The 13,252-nt window shown below is 53.0% G+C and overlaps 1 protein-coding gene across 4 annotated transcripts in view; it reads left to right on the plus strand.

Annotated features, from left to right (window-relative positions):
* Nucleotides 1–13,252, plus strand: part of COL16A1 (collagen type XVI alpha 1 chain) — a 50,784-nt gene that overhangs the window by 17,102 nt on the left and 20,430 nt on the right. For 3 of the 4 annotated variants that reach the window (XR_013975114.1, XM_080920681.1, XM_080920682.1), the window contains exons 30-44: nt 31–162; nt 870–905; nt 1,279–1,386; nt 1,623–1,745; nt 1,850–1,903; nt 2,105–2,146; nt 2,634–2,669; nt 2,755–2,808; nt 2,954–3,022; nt 6,341–6,367; nt 6,945–7,004; nt 7,199–7,246; nt 7,382–7,435; nt 11,192–11,245; nt 11,425–11,457. Coding sequence is in view for 3 of the 4 variants with exons in the window: in XM_080920681.1 (XP_080776807.1) it covers nt 31–162; nt 870–905; nt 1,279–1,386; nt 1,623–1,745; nt 1,850–1,903; nt 2,105–2,146; nt 2,634–2,669; nt 2,755–2,808; nt 2,954–3,022; nt 6,341–6,367; nt 6,945–7,004; nt 7,199–7,246; nt 7,382–7,435; nt 11,192–11,245; nt 11,425–11,457 (930 nt within the window). In the remaining variant the exon portion in view is untranslated. The remainder of the gene's footprint in view (nt 1–30; nt 163–869; nt 906–1,278; nt 1,387–1,622; nt 1,746–1,849; nt 1,904–2,104; nt 2,147–2,633; nt 2,670–2,754; nt 2,809–2,953; nt 3,023–6,340; nt 6,368–6,944; nt 7,005–7,198; nt 7,247–7,381; nt 7,436–11,191; nt 11,246–11,424; nt 11,458–13,252) is intronic. The other variant, XM_080920683.1, reaches the window with a different exon arrangement.

Genomic DNA, 13,252 nt, shown 5'->3' on the forward strand with positions numbered 1-13,252 from the left:
AGCCCCGTTAACCCAATATCTGCTCTACAGGGGGAGCCCTGTGAGTCCTGTGCAGCCTTGTCCAACCTACAAGATGGGGACACTCATGTGGTTCCTTTGCCCGGCCCAGCTGGAGAGAAAGGAGAACCTGGACCCCCAGGCTTCGGGCTGCCTGGGAAGCAGGTAAATTCTGGAAATGATCGTGGGGGGGGGGGGCAGGATGCAAGAAAGAGCAATGGTCCCCGCAGCATCTCTGGACTTCCTGAGCAGAAGGGCAGAGTGGGCTGAGATCAACACCTCTGTGTCTAGCGCATCCTGTTTGCATCCCTTACACGGGCTCCTGTCCTTCATCCTGGGGCATAGCATGGGGCAGCCTCAGCAGAGCTGGGTTCCAATCTGCCTCCGATTTTTTAATTTTAATTTTTTAAAATAAGATCTTTGACTTGAGCAAGTCATGTTTGTTCTCTGTCCCTCTGGCTCCTGCCCTTAGAGACGAAGCTCAGTCATGATTTGCGCAAAGCCCTGAGCGGCTCACAAGAGACGCTGGAGAAGCGGCGACGTGGCTGTGGTGTGGTCACCGTTTGCTCTAACTGTGGCCGCAAACACTGGCCCCGCCGAAGAATAACCTCACAAGAACTCTATGGTGCAGAAGCCTATATTGTCTCTTCACCCTCGTTTGACAGATGGGGAAACTGAGGCTAGATGAGGGGATAGATGAGGTAACTAGGTCATATAGGCAGAAATGTCTCCAATGCTAGACAGGTCCCTTAGCACAAGAACAGAGGTCACCGTGTCTCATAGTTGGCCACATCTCCTGAGTCTCCCACAGTGCTGGGTACCCGGGGGTGTTCATTCTGAGGGAACCGATGCTAAGACTATTTTCTCCTCAGGGTAGAGCTGGAGAGCGTGGACTGAAGGGGCAGAAGGTGAGAGGATGTGGGTGGGCATAGAGGTATGGCCGCTAAACAGGACTCTCTGCCCCTTCTCTTCCTTTCTTCCTTCATTTTTTCTTTCTTTCCTTCCTTCCTTTCTTCCTTAATTGAAAATATGTTTTTATTAGATTATATCCTGATCATTTTTCCCCAACTCCTCCCAGATCCTCTCCATCTCCCCACCCATCCAACTCCATGTCACCTTCCCAACCACCCCACCCCCCATCTCCTTGGTTGCACACACCAATCTCCACTCCTTAGCCTCCAGCCCCCAGAAGGGACAGTGATTGCCCACAGGTCTCAAGGGGCACCCTGGCCCCAGCTGGGTGACACCTATCCCTCCTTAAACACCTATCCCTCCTTACAGGGGGATGCTGGGAATCCAGGAGACCCTGGAACGCCAGGCATCACAGGGCAGCCTGGAATATCTGGAGAGCCTGGGGTTCGGGGTCCCGCGGGACCAAAAGGAGAAAAGGTTGGTCGGCCAGGCCTGGGAGAGGAGTTAGCTGCGTGGGCAAATAGAAATCAAGGGGCAGCTTATGCCCGGGGCATTGGATTCCATAGGCTTGGAGTATCTGGGATCTAGTTTGTTTTCTTAGTGGAGGAGAAGCAGTAGAGGGATGGAGCTCACAGAGGATGCAGGGGGTCCATTGCAGTGCCCCCAGGGCCTGGCAACCAGTCCTGGCTCACAGGCTCCCCGTCTCTGACCAGGGTGACGGATGCACTGCCTGCCATAGCCTGCAGGGGGCGTTGACCGATGTATCGGGACTGCCTGGGAAACCAGGTCCCAAAGGAGAGCCAGGTCCTGAAGGTGTGGGTCGGCCTGGTAAACCGGTAAGCGCCATTGGCTTGTCCTCTCGCCCTTCCCTGCCGGTGTGTTGCATTCTCCACCTGCCCAACGCACCAAGAGTATCCATGGGTTCCCTTGTACCTTTTAGGGCCAGCCTGGTCTACCAGGAGTTCAAGGTCCCCCAGGACTGAAGGGCACCCAGGTTTGTACGGGAATGGAGGCTCCCCAGGGTGCTGCTCTGGGGAGGAGGAGGAAGAGGAGGGGGGGATGGGAACTGTGGGACTGAAGGCCTGGAATGAGGGATTGAGGAGCAGAATGGGGAAAGGTGGAAGTAGAGGAAGGTTCAAAGAGGCTGGGGGGATGGGCTGAGAATTTCCAGCCAGGGGTTGTTTTACCTCTTCAGGGAGAGCCTGGACTTCCCGGCACCGGTGCTGAGGGACCCCAGGTGAGTGTATCTCCCCTCACCTTTGCCTTCCTGCTTGCTTCCCAAATCCAGGAGCATTTCCTGTCGTTAGATGCTAAGGACACAGCTCTGTGGCCAGGGGTCTCCAGCAGCCTTAGCCTTAGCCTAACATCTGTAAATATTTGTTTTTTTTGGTTTTTTTTGTTTTGTTTTGTTTTTTTTTTTTTTTTTTTTTGAGACAGGGTCTCTCCACATAGCCCTGACTATCGTGGAACTCACTATGTAGACCAGGCTACCCTTGAACTCACACAGATCTGCCACCGCCTCTGTTTCTTAAGTGCTGGGATTAAAGAAGGGCACATGCCGCCATGCTCTGCCAGAGTCTGGCTTTGCCCTCATCTTTAACCTTGAGTCTTCCTGAGGAGCTCTCTTGAGTTGGGGCTGGCAGACAGCTTCCTAGATCTGCCAGTGACACAGGTACAAGGGGCCTTTGGCCACTATGCCACAGACTGCCCATTCTGACTTGCAGGGGGAGCCTGGAACCCAGGGTTTGCCTGGCCTTCAGGTAGGTCTCCTATGGCCTGGTGGTGGCTGACAGGGGAGGGGGCTGCTTTACAGGAAGAGTTGACCAGATGTGCTTCCGTCTGCAGGGCCTTCCCGGACCTCGGGGACCACCTGGCTCAACTGGAGAAAAAGGTGCCCAGGTGAGCCTCTTCTGCACCGTTGTTGGAGCTGCACCATGGGGACCTGAGGCTAAATGATGCCAGTCAGGGGGGCGCCTGAGACCCACTGTGTATCTCTCACTGCTGGCTTCAAATCATGCCTCATCAACCTGTCCTCTCCCCACAGGGACCTCCAGGGCCCAAAGGAGCCACAGGTCCCATGGGACCTCCTGCTGCTGGTATCGCCGGGCCTCCGGTAAGAGTCTTTCCCACATATGACTGTGCTGGAGCTGTTGTTGGGCCCGTGGCACTGCTGTTGGGGAGAGGACATGGAGCTGATCTCCTGTCTCAGCAGCCTGGGGTGGAAGGAGACACGCCTTCTGGGCTGTCCTCAGGGAAGGAAGACACACTGGGATTGCCTTTAAATGATAATATAATAATATATCTCCACCATGTTTGCTTTCCTCCCCACTGCCTCTCCGTGTGTGTGTGTGTGTGTGTGTGTGTGTATGTATGTGTGTATACCTTTGGGTGCTATGTACTGAACTCCAGTCCTCTGGAAGAGAAATCAGTGCTTGTAACTGAGTCATCTCTCAGTATGCCTCTCTCTCTCTCTCTCTCTCTCTCTCTATATATATATATATATATATATATATATATATATATATATATTTTTTTTTTTTTTTTTTAAACATGGATTCCCACATCCATGTAAAAAGTCAGATGTGGCCAGGTATGGGGGCAGATGCCTTTAATCTCATCATTCAGGAGGCAGAGGCAGCCTGAATCTCAAGTTCAAGGCCAGCTTGGTCTACAATGCCTGTTTCAGGACAGCCAGAGCTATACAGAGAAATCCTGTCTCACAAACAAACAACTCAGGAGACAGAGGCAGGTAGATCTGAGTTCAAGGCTAGCCTGATCTACAGAGCAAGTTCTAGGACAGCTGAGGCTATGTAGAGACGTTGTGTATCAAAAAACCTCTACTGCCATTACCAATAACAACAACAATGGTCAGACGTGACTGCATGTGCCTGTAACCCCAATACTGTAACCCCTAGGACTCATTGGCCAGTCAGCCTAGACTAACTGGAAAGTTCCAGGTACTCAAGAGAGACTAGCTCTTAAAAATAAACAAACAAACAAAAATATACACCAGGGTAGATGGCTCCTGTGGAATGGCAACCAAAGTTGACTTCTAACATCTCCACATGCATGCCCACGTACATCCATGTGTGTGTACCCATACACATACCTGCAGACACGTGTGTGCGCACACACACACACACAGAGTAAGTGTTTTCCTTTATTATGATTTCATATGTATGAATGTTTTGCTTGCATACGCATGCGTGGTGCCTGCAGTGGTCAGAAGAGGGCGTCAGATGCCCTGTATCTACAGACGCAAATATCTCTGAACTGCCATGTAGGTGCTGGAACTCTGACCTGGGTCCTTTGCAAGAGCAGTAAATGCTTCTAACTGCTGAGCCGTCTCCCCAGCCCCGTAGTTCACTTTTAAAATCAGCTGTAGTAATTAACTGTATCACCAGGGCTCATTCACACGAGGTGCGTTGAACCAACCCCCAGGATTAGCATTTCATTTTCTGATCATTTCTTTGTGTCCAGGACCCTCAGCCACTCCGCTGTTTGTAAACTGGGGTCACCTTCCTGTTCTCTAGAAGACTAGAAATTGTTTATCCAAACTAATAGAAATTAGGCCATCATTATCCAGCCTCCACGGTTTCTCCCTTCCCCTCAGCCTCTAGGAATCACTGCCTCGCCCTCCTCTGCTCAGAGATCCATATTTTTAGCTTCTGATAAAGAGAACATTGTCGTCTCCATTTTTGGAGCAGTGGCCCGCTGAGGCCCCGTGCCCAGTGAGCTCTGAACATGCCGAAAGGCGTTGTGGTGATGACGGTTATTGTTTTTAGAGACAGGGACTGACGTTCTAAGCCAGACTTACCTGGAACTCAGCTCTGTAGCCCAGGCTCATAATGAACTTTTGGCAACCCTCCTCTCTCAGCTTCCTAAGTGCTGGGGTTGCAGATATGAGCTAGGAACTGCTGGGAGTTTTTCATATCCATACCCAGGGAAAGCAAAGATGAGAGAGTAGAGGGTGGAGCTGGGGCTGGGAATTTGAAGCCGACCCCTTACTGTAAAAGCCTGGTGCCCATAGGGACCATCCACTGAGTGTCTAAGGGGATGGGAGTGTTCTTTTCCACTCTGCCCAAGACAATGACTCCCTCGCTTAACAGACGAGTCTATTGAGCAAATTGCATAGATTAAGTAATAATAAGTGCATTTTCTCATTTTAGTCATCAAAGGCCTGTCTAATAGTCAGCTTCTACTCCACGTGAACCCCACTAGAATTTTACAAAATGATAATTTTAGCCTGAATCAAAGAAACGCCACCTTTCAGCCAGCCCATGCCATGCTGGGCCGTGGGCAAATGTATAATTTTTCTTGAGCTTTTTGGTAATGTTGAAAATAGCCTAGTGAGCCATATCCTTTCCCTATCCTTTGTAGATCCCTAGAGAAATTGTTGTTTGAGTTTAGAGAATATTGATAGATTCTGCCTGGTGGTGTGCCAAAGCCTATGGGGGGACGGGCAGGGATTTGCCCAAGCCCATATGGACTGGTCTGCTTACCCAGCAGAACTAGACAGTCAGAAGCCCTGGCTGTTTCAGGGAGCCCCAGGGTAAAGGTGGAGTTGGAGATTTCTCCCAGGGTGGCTTTGAGCCCTGAACGTAAAGGTATACTGTCCCCCAGGAAGGCAATCATGAGGACGTCTGCAGCAAAGCCAACCTCTGGAGGCCACAGCACATCTGTGTGCTTGCTCAAGCTTCGTTCCTAGTCAGAAGCATTGATAGGCCTCTCCCGTTACCTCCTGCCCAGGAGGCCTCCTGGTCTGCCCCACACTTTCCAGCTGTATGCCACACTCACCAGCTGTGTGTCACACTCATCATGTGCCACACTCACCAGCTGAGTGTCACACTCACTAGTTGTGTGACTTTAGGCATGTTTTGTCTTGGAGTTGACAAAACAAGGTCTGGACTTCCATTCTCCCATCTCGGAGATCGGGAAGAATGTGTGCGAAGAGAAAAAGCAAGCAGCAAGTGAGGACTCTTGGTCTACAGATCTAGGGCCAGGTTTGTGTGCTTGGTCATGCGAGCAGAAATTTCTTCAAGCCTCAGTTTCCTCATTTGCGAAACAGAATACCACTGCCCTGCAGGGGCCGGGCCTGGGAGCCCCCATTCACTGTTCTCTGGCAATAGCCTACCTGGTTTGGGGGAGGGTCACCTCCTCCTGCCTCCTCTCCTCACCTCCTGGCCAGGATCTCTCCTCTGGCATATGGGCACCAGGAAGCCCGGGACTGCCTCTGTGCTATTGCTTTTGTCTAGGCAGGCCAAATGACCGAACGACTGGCTCCCGCCCAGCCTCACCTGCTGACTCTGGGCCCTTTCCCTCTAGGGCCAGGAGGGGCTGAGAGGACAGACTGAGCACAGTGCCAGGCAGCAGGGCTGTGGCTGGACCTGATCCCGCTCCTACCCACTTACCTCTATGCTTCTCTCTGCAGGGACAAAAGGGATCACGAGGTGAGAAAGTAAGTCTCAAGGGCCCAGGCTGCTGCTCTTTGGGAATGGGTTCCTAGAGCCTCATAGCCCCGTGGTAGCTGCTCAGGCTGGAGGATGGGTGGAATCATCTTGCTGTTCACAAGCTTCCTGATTCCAGGAACTGTGGGTACCACCCTGACTTCCTGTCGATGATGATGACTCAGAATTCAACCATGATCCCAGGAGACCAGAGCACACCAAGGTCCCCTTAGTGGACAGCTGTCCTTCCACAGGGAAGCTGGGTCAGAAGATGGGGCAAGGCAGAGGGAGGACAGAGGGTACTTGGGGAGTAGGGCTGCTCAGAATGGAGCTATGATCACGTGGGCAGCGGCTGGTGGTGACCACCACATACGGTACGTGATAAGTGCCCTGGCACTTTGTGGACTCAGAGTTATGATCATTCACACTGGGCAGCTGAGGAGCCTGAGGCCTGTGGGTTACCTGAAGACATGACATACGAGGCCGCCCCAGACGTCCCCGTTCCTAAAGCCCTTGCCACCTCCCAGGTGAGGTTTTCAGAGGACCCTCTGTCTTTGCCACCTCCAACCAAGGCTCTTGTCTTGCCAGGGTGAACCAGGAGAATGTTCCTGTCCCTCTCGGGGAGAGCCCATCTTCTCTGGCATGCCGGTGAGTTGGACTGAACTTCTGTTCCTGCCTTCCCCACTTGGGGAGAGGCCTGGCTCCTCGCCTCACCCGGTGCCAGTGGGCAAGGGTCCTGCCAGGTTTTATGTCCCAGCAGCCCCACCCCATGCAGCTCTGTGCTTGGTGTATACGTTGCCTATAACCTCTCCCCTTCTTTTGCGACCCCAACTCCCACCCAGGGTGCTCCGGGACTGTGGATGGGCAGCTCCTCGCAGCCGGGCCCGCAGGTGTGTGTGGCTTCTGTCCTTTGTCTCGCCTCCTGTCTCGGCTTCCCCCCACCCTGCCATGACACTACTGCTATTCATGGTGGCAGGGAGCTCTCTTCCCCCCCTCCCACCCTGACTTTGTCTTCACTTCCACAGGGTCCCCCAGGTGTCCCCGGACCACCAGGTCCCCCTGGAATGCCTGGACTGCAGGTAAGAGGACTAGAGACTGGAAGAGAGTTTGGAGATTGGGGGGCAGGGACCAAGCAGTCGTCGGGTCTCCTCCATGCTGTACCCGAGTGCACTGTTTACTCACGTGTGTAGTGATTTCTAGGTGCATGGCTTCCTAGCATGGTGTGCAGGGCTCACGGATCCCTGGTCTCGGCTTGTGGACTCCCAGCCTCATTTTGAGGAACGTCCTATTGTGTTTTAGCCCAGGAACCCCACTGACCGGATCCAAGCCCAGGCCTGGCAGGAACCCAGGCTCTGAGGCCAAGCTTTACACTGGTTCAGGGTGCACTGTTGGAACAGCAGTCAGTATGTGTTGGTGTGACAAGCATTTCTGCCTGCGTGATCTTTCCCTGTTTTAGATGCTGGGATATAGTGGTGGACTGAACGTTAGTATCCCTGCAAGAGAGACAGACAATAAGCAATAATGATAAGCTGATAATAATAATAATAATAATAATAATAATAATAATAATAATAATAATCCAGACTAAGGAGGATGATAAAACTAGGTACAGGAATGGAAAAACAGGGAAGACATTTGTGAAAAATATTAAAGAAAAAAAGGGAAGATGGCCTATTCAATAAAGTGCTTGTCATACAAGCACAAAGACCTGAATTCAGGTCCCTAGCACTCATGTAAAAAGCATGATGGCCTGTGCCTGTAATCCCAGCGCTGAGGAGGCAGTCAGGCAGATCCCTGCGTGGGGCTTCCTGGGCAGCCAGACTAACTGAATGGGTAAGCTCCAGCTTCAGTAAGAAACCCTGTCTCAAAATTTAAGATGGAAAGCCGGTGAGATCAATCTACCAATAAAGGCACTCACATAGGGCCTGCTGACCTGACTCCTATCCCCACATCCCACAAGGCGGAAGGAGAGAAGGAAATCCTCAGCCATCTTTTGACCTCTACACACTTGCTGTGGTATTGTGTGCCTGCGCGCGCGCGCGCGCACACACACACACACACACACACACATAGCACACATTCACTCGTGCACATACACACACACAAGCACATACATGCACACATACATTTAAAAAAGGCGGAGAGCAACTGAGGAAGGCACCCAGTGTTAACATCTGGTCTCAATTTGCACACCTGTACACATACATGCACACGACTTGCGCACTCATGTGCATGTACGAATGAACATGTACACACATGCAAATAAAAGGTGATATTTGAATCAAAATGGAAGGGAAGTGCAAGTGAACTTGTTGAGGAGAAAACACTTCTGGAGAGGAGCACCCTGGGGAGGAGCACCCTGGGGAGGAGCACCCCTGGGGAGAAGCATCCTGGGGAGGCGCACCCTGGGGAGGAGCACCCTGGGGAGGAGCACCCTGGGGAGGAGCACCCCTGGGAGAAGCACCCTGGGGAGGAGCACCCTGGGAGGAGCACCCCTGGGGAGGAGCACCCCTGGGGAGGTGCAACTCCTAGCAGGGAAAGCTACAGGTGCAAAGGCCTATAAATGAGAATGTTCATGATGGCCTCAGGAACACAGAGGCCAGAGATAGTAAGGAAAGAAAGTCCATCCCCAGAGCCAGACAGCCCAGTTGGAATCTCCTTTCTGCCATGTGCTCTGTGACACTGGGCAAGTTACCTCACCTTGTGGTGTCTCCATACCTTTATCTGTTACACCTTTATCATTATAGCACCTTTCTCCGTAGCTTCTTGTGGGCATTAAACAAGCTTGCGTGTGCAATGCACGTGACACCTTTCCTGGCACACCATAAATGCCCCACAACGTTTACAACTATTACAGCTGCTCTCTTGTCCTGTTGGAGCTTTATGTCAGCCCCAGAAGGGAGACAGCACTGTCCCCATGTCACAGCTGAGACAGCTTAAGCTCTGAGAGGTGAGGTGTCCTGTCTCAGGTTACCCAGCCAGGTGATAAAGCACAGGGCTTTCATCAGTGGAGCGCTTCCTCCTCCTCTCTGCACTTTAGGACAGTCCTTGGTGTGTGTGTGTGGGGGGGGATTCCCCAGGAACCAGAGCCCACGCCACACACTTGGCAGTCCCTGCTCTGCATGAGAGTGTCCAGGCACACAGTGCCAGCACCGTTCAGTGATCCGTCAGCCGTGGGCATGGGGTTTGCTTGGGAAGGCTGAGTCATTTCAAAGTGACCCACTAACCAGGGAGGGCTGGCATAGCATGAACTGTGCCAAGCCACACTGGGGGAACAAGGGGAAGAAAAAGCGCTGAGTGTAACCCGGGGACCCGAATCCTATCTGACACCAATGCCCGAGACCAACCTGGGGCTGCCACAAACGGGCACCTACCCTGTGCCAGGCTTCTCTGTGCAGGGCAGTGGGTTCAGAGATGGATGACATTTATTGCTCGAGGCTGCGTTGTTCCAATGCATTGGAACATTCATATGGCATTCATCCTGATCCATTTTCCATGCGAGGTGCCTGAGACACGGAGGCTGAGAAATGTGCCCACGATCTTTAATAACTGGCAGGCAGTAGTCAAGCCCGGCTGTGTCCCCTGCTTGTGCAGGAGAACATGGACATGTAATTCTATCAGGCTAAGAATGAATCACACTCTCAGGCTTGAGCTAACACCAAAGCACCGAAGGGTGGAGCAGGGTAGTAACTGCTGGGGTGTGGCTCAGTTGGCAGGGTGCTTGTCTAGTATACAAGAAGCCCTGGGTTAGATTCCCCAACACCCCATAAATTGAGCTAGGTGGCATATGCCTGAAATCCCAGTCCTCGGGAAGTAGAGGCAGTGGATCATCCCGGGCTGCATGAGAAATTATCCCAAGCATTACCCATGTGCCAGGTACTGTTCTAGACCTCGTGGGTACTGTGACCCAGCAGTGGAAGCACCCGTGGTGGATAGGAAAGGGGCTACTCGGCAAGCTGACTTATTCCAGGGCCGGAATCTGGGTCTTGGAGGGAGGTCAGAGCTCAGAGCAGGCCCAGGAAATCCCGCCCCAGGAGGAGTAGGGCTGTGCAGCGATGCGTTGGTCCAACACATATTTAATGCGCACCTCCTCCTCGTGGGGTGCTGGGGATTCAAAATTGAACACCCTCCCTTCTGCAACAGAACATTTAATATGCAAATGTGCACTGTGAACATGGAAGAAAGCTAGAGGCTGTGTGGCAAACTCTTAACAGGAGTGTCCCAGTACATCCTACATCTGGGCTCTGTCACAGCCTGGTCTCCTCAAAGCCATCTATACATGATGACTGTTTTACAGAGAAGGAAACCGAGGCACAGAGTTAGATTTATACTCTTCCAAAAATTACTCGGGTGGGGAGGACTTGTACCTAGATGGTCCGACTGGCAAGCATCCAATACTGCAGGGACATCTTTCAAGGGATGGGATACATTTAGTGGATGAAGGGAGGCTGGGAGCCAATGGTTCTCTCTCGGACGCTCATCCGTCTCACTCAACCTATGACCTTCTCCGAGTCCCGTTATTTGCAGTAAAACCACGATGGTGATTAATGAGAAAGTGACTTAGGATAGCCCACAGCAGTCGCCCTACAGAAGACCCTCTGCCCAGCTTCTGACCTGCTGTACCTGGGAATGCTCCCAGTGGAACGACTTTTGCGGACCACCCTCCTCTGCCTCTTTGGCTCCTGCAGCCCCCAACCGTGGGAGACCTTGAGGCTGAGCGTAGCCAGAGCTGCCACCCATGAAGAGCCTGTGACAGGTGGCAGGGCTGTGAGCCCTCACGAAGGGAGCACTAGGCTGGAAGAACAGTCTGATCTCTTGTTTCTTTTCTGCTTCAGGGAGTGCCTGGGCACAATGGTTTGCCAGGACAGCCTGGGCTCACTGCCGAGCTGGTGGGTATCAGCCAGGACACCCTGGCCATCGTCCTTCTTGTCCTTCCCGGGAATGAGCTGGCCATGCGACCCCGTTAGCTCTGGTGGGGGGGGGGTTCTCCTTCACTCCTGATCTTGAGGCTCTGGGCTATATAAGCTTCCCCTTCTGACCAGCTGGAACCCACTTCTGTCTCTTGCAGGGATCCTTACCCATCGAACAACACCTCCTCAAGGTAAGAGGGCACCGAGAGGCTGCTGGCAGGTGTTGCCAAAGGGGATTCTCACAGCAGGCACTCAGCTGCCTGCCACCTAAAAGCAGCAGGCTGAGCCTGCCGGTTCCTTGCTGGGCGGGGGAGGGGGATAGGGGTGGGGGGGATTGGGGCGGGGGGGGGGGGGGGGGGAAGGGGATGCCTTCTAAGCAGCTGTCTAAGAGGGCCTGGCTGGGCCTCTGGCTTATAACAACCCTCAAGGCAACATTTGCTGAATGAATGTTTAAGGAAGGCTGCAAATGCCCCCACCTGGTGCTCTCCTGGTGACAGAACCCAGCCTGACATCAGATTGCATCGGCTGGCAAAGAAGCACCATAGCACCTGGGTCATGCCAAGAAAGGTTCCCCAAAGCCTCAGTGGTATGGGGGTGGGTGGTTGTGGGTTTGAAAAGACTTTGTGGGGGGAAGGGACTTTACATTTACCAAAAAAAAAAAGGCTGTGGAGGAGAGAGTCAGCTTGCAGTCCTACCAAAGGGCTGTGGTCTGGTCTGGCTGACCAAGCTCTCCGGAGCCCCAAGCTTCCTGTAGTCTCCTCCCCCCCCCCCCCCCCCGGCTTAGTCACCTCCAGAAATGACATGAGCTGGGTCATCCCTGCAGTCTGACTCCGAGTTCCTGGACCTCTCTCAGGGAGCATCCTCGGGACACCCTTTCCATTACTTCTCCTCTAACTGCTCTCCTGGGCACAGGCTCTCCAGTGTCACGGACATTATAGTGCCAGCCCAGTGAGCTTTGGTCAGGGCACAGTATAAGGGCTGCCTGCCCTGCCCCTGCTTGAACCACGGATGCTTCCAGAGGCAGCCGATGGAGGTGGCTGAGTTCACCTAGCAGCAGCCCTCAGCTGCAGTACAGTGAGGTTGTGGCAATGAGGCCCCAGCTCTTCTCTCCTGGTCTCGGGGGGCCTGAGTCCACCAGGTCTGCCCTCCAGACACTGATGGTGTGACTCCAGCCCCAGGTGGGTCACACTTCTTAACATCAGACATGCTGGCTTTGTAATCTAAGGCTCCACAATAGGTCTGATGCAGGAACTGAATTCAACCAGTACTAGAGGTCAGATGGCAGCCAGGAGAGCCTGCTAGGAGCCAGTGGTCACCATGTTCACGGCCCAGGGAAAGTGCTGACTCTAGACAGACAGGCAGAGGCCAATCTGGGCTTACCTGGACAAATCACACCACCTCTTTTGAATATGGGCTTACCTATATTTACTTATAACTTACTTTACTTGTTTTTACTTATAAGCAGGCTCCCTGTGCCCGGGTGACTGAATGTACCAAAGCCCATTATAATCTGTGGCCTTATGGGTGCTGTGGAAATGGCCATTAGTGTTAGGTGTTGCAATGAATGGTCAAAGTGAGCATGGGGCTCCTGCCTTGGGTCCCAGCACCACGCCCGTGACTAGGAAGCTCCAGGCTCCCAATGGCCCTGGAACAAGAGACCAGCTTTACTAGTTTTGATGGAGAGGACCAATAGCTCCCATCAATCTCTAAGAGAGCCTATGACCAAACAAGGGCAGAGCCTGATCCAGAGGAAGTCTTTCCTACAAAAACAGTTCAGACCCAGGGACCTGTGGAGCCGGTGACGGTTGGTGAGCTGCAAGCCTTCCCCAGGAGCATCCCTAGAGGGCCTGCTCCTCCTGCGGCTGTCTCCTGGCATGCCCAGGCAGAGGTGCTGGCATTGGGAGCCAGCCTTTTCATCCTGAATCCTTGGGGCTTGTCCTCACCACGGGTGCAGGTTGCAGGAACAGGCGGGACAGATGGTCCCTC

This window comes from Micromys minutus, assembly GCF_963924665.1.
Source record: "Micromys minutus genome assembly, chromosome: 9".
NCBI classification, from domain to species: domain Eukaryota; kingdom Metazoa; phylum Chordata; class Mammalia; order Rodentia; family Muridae; genus Micromys; species Micromys minutus.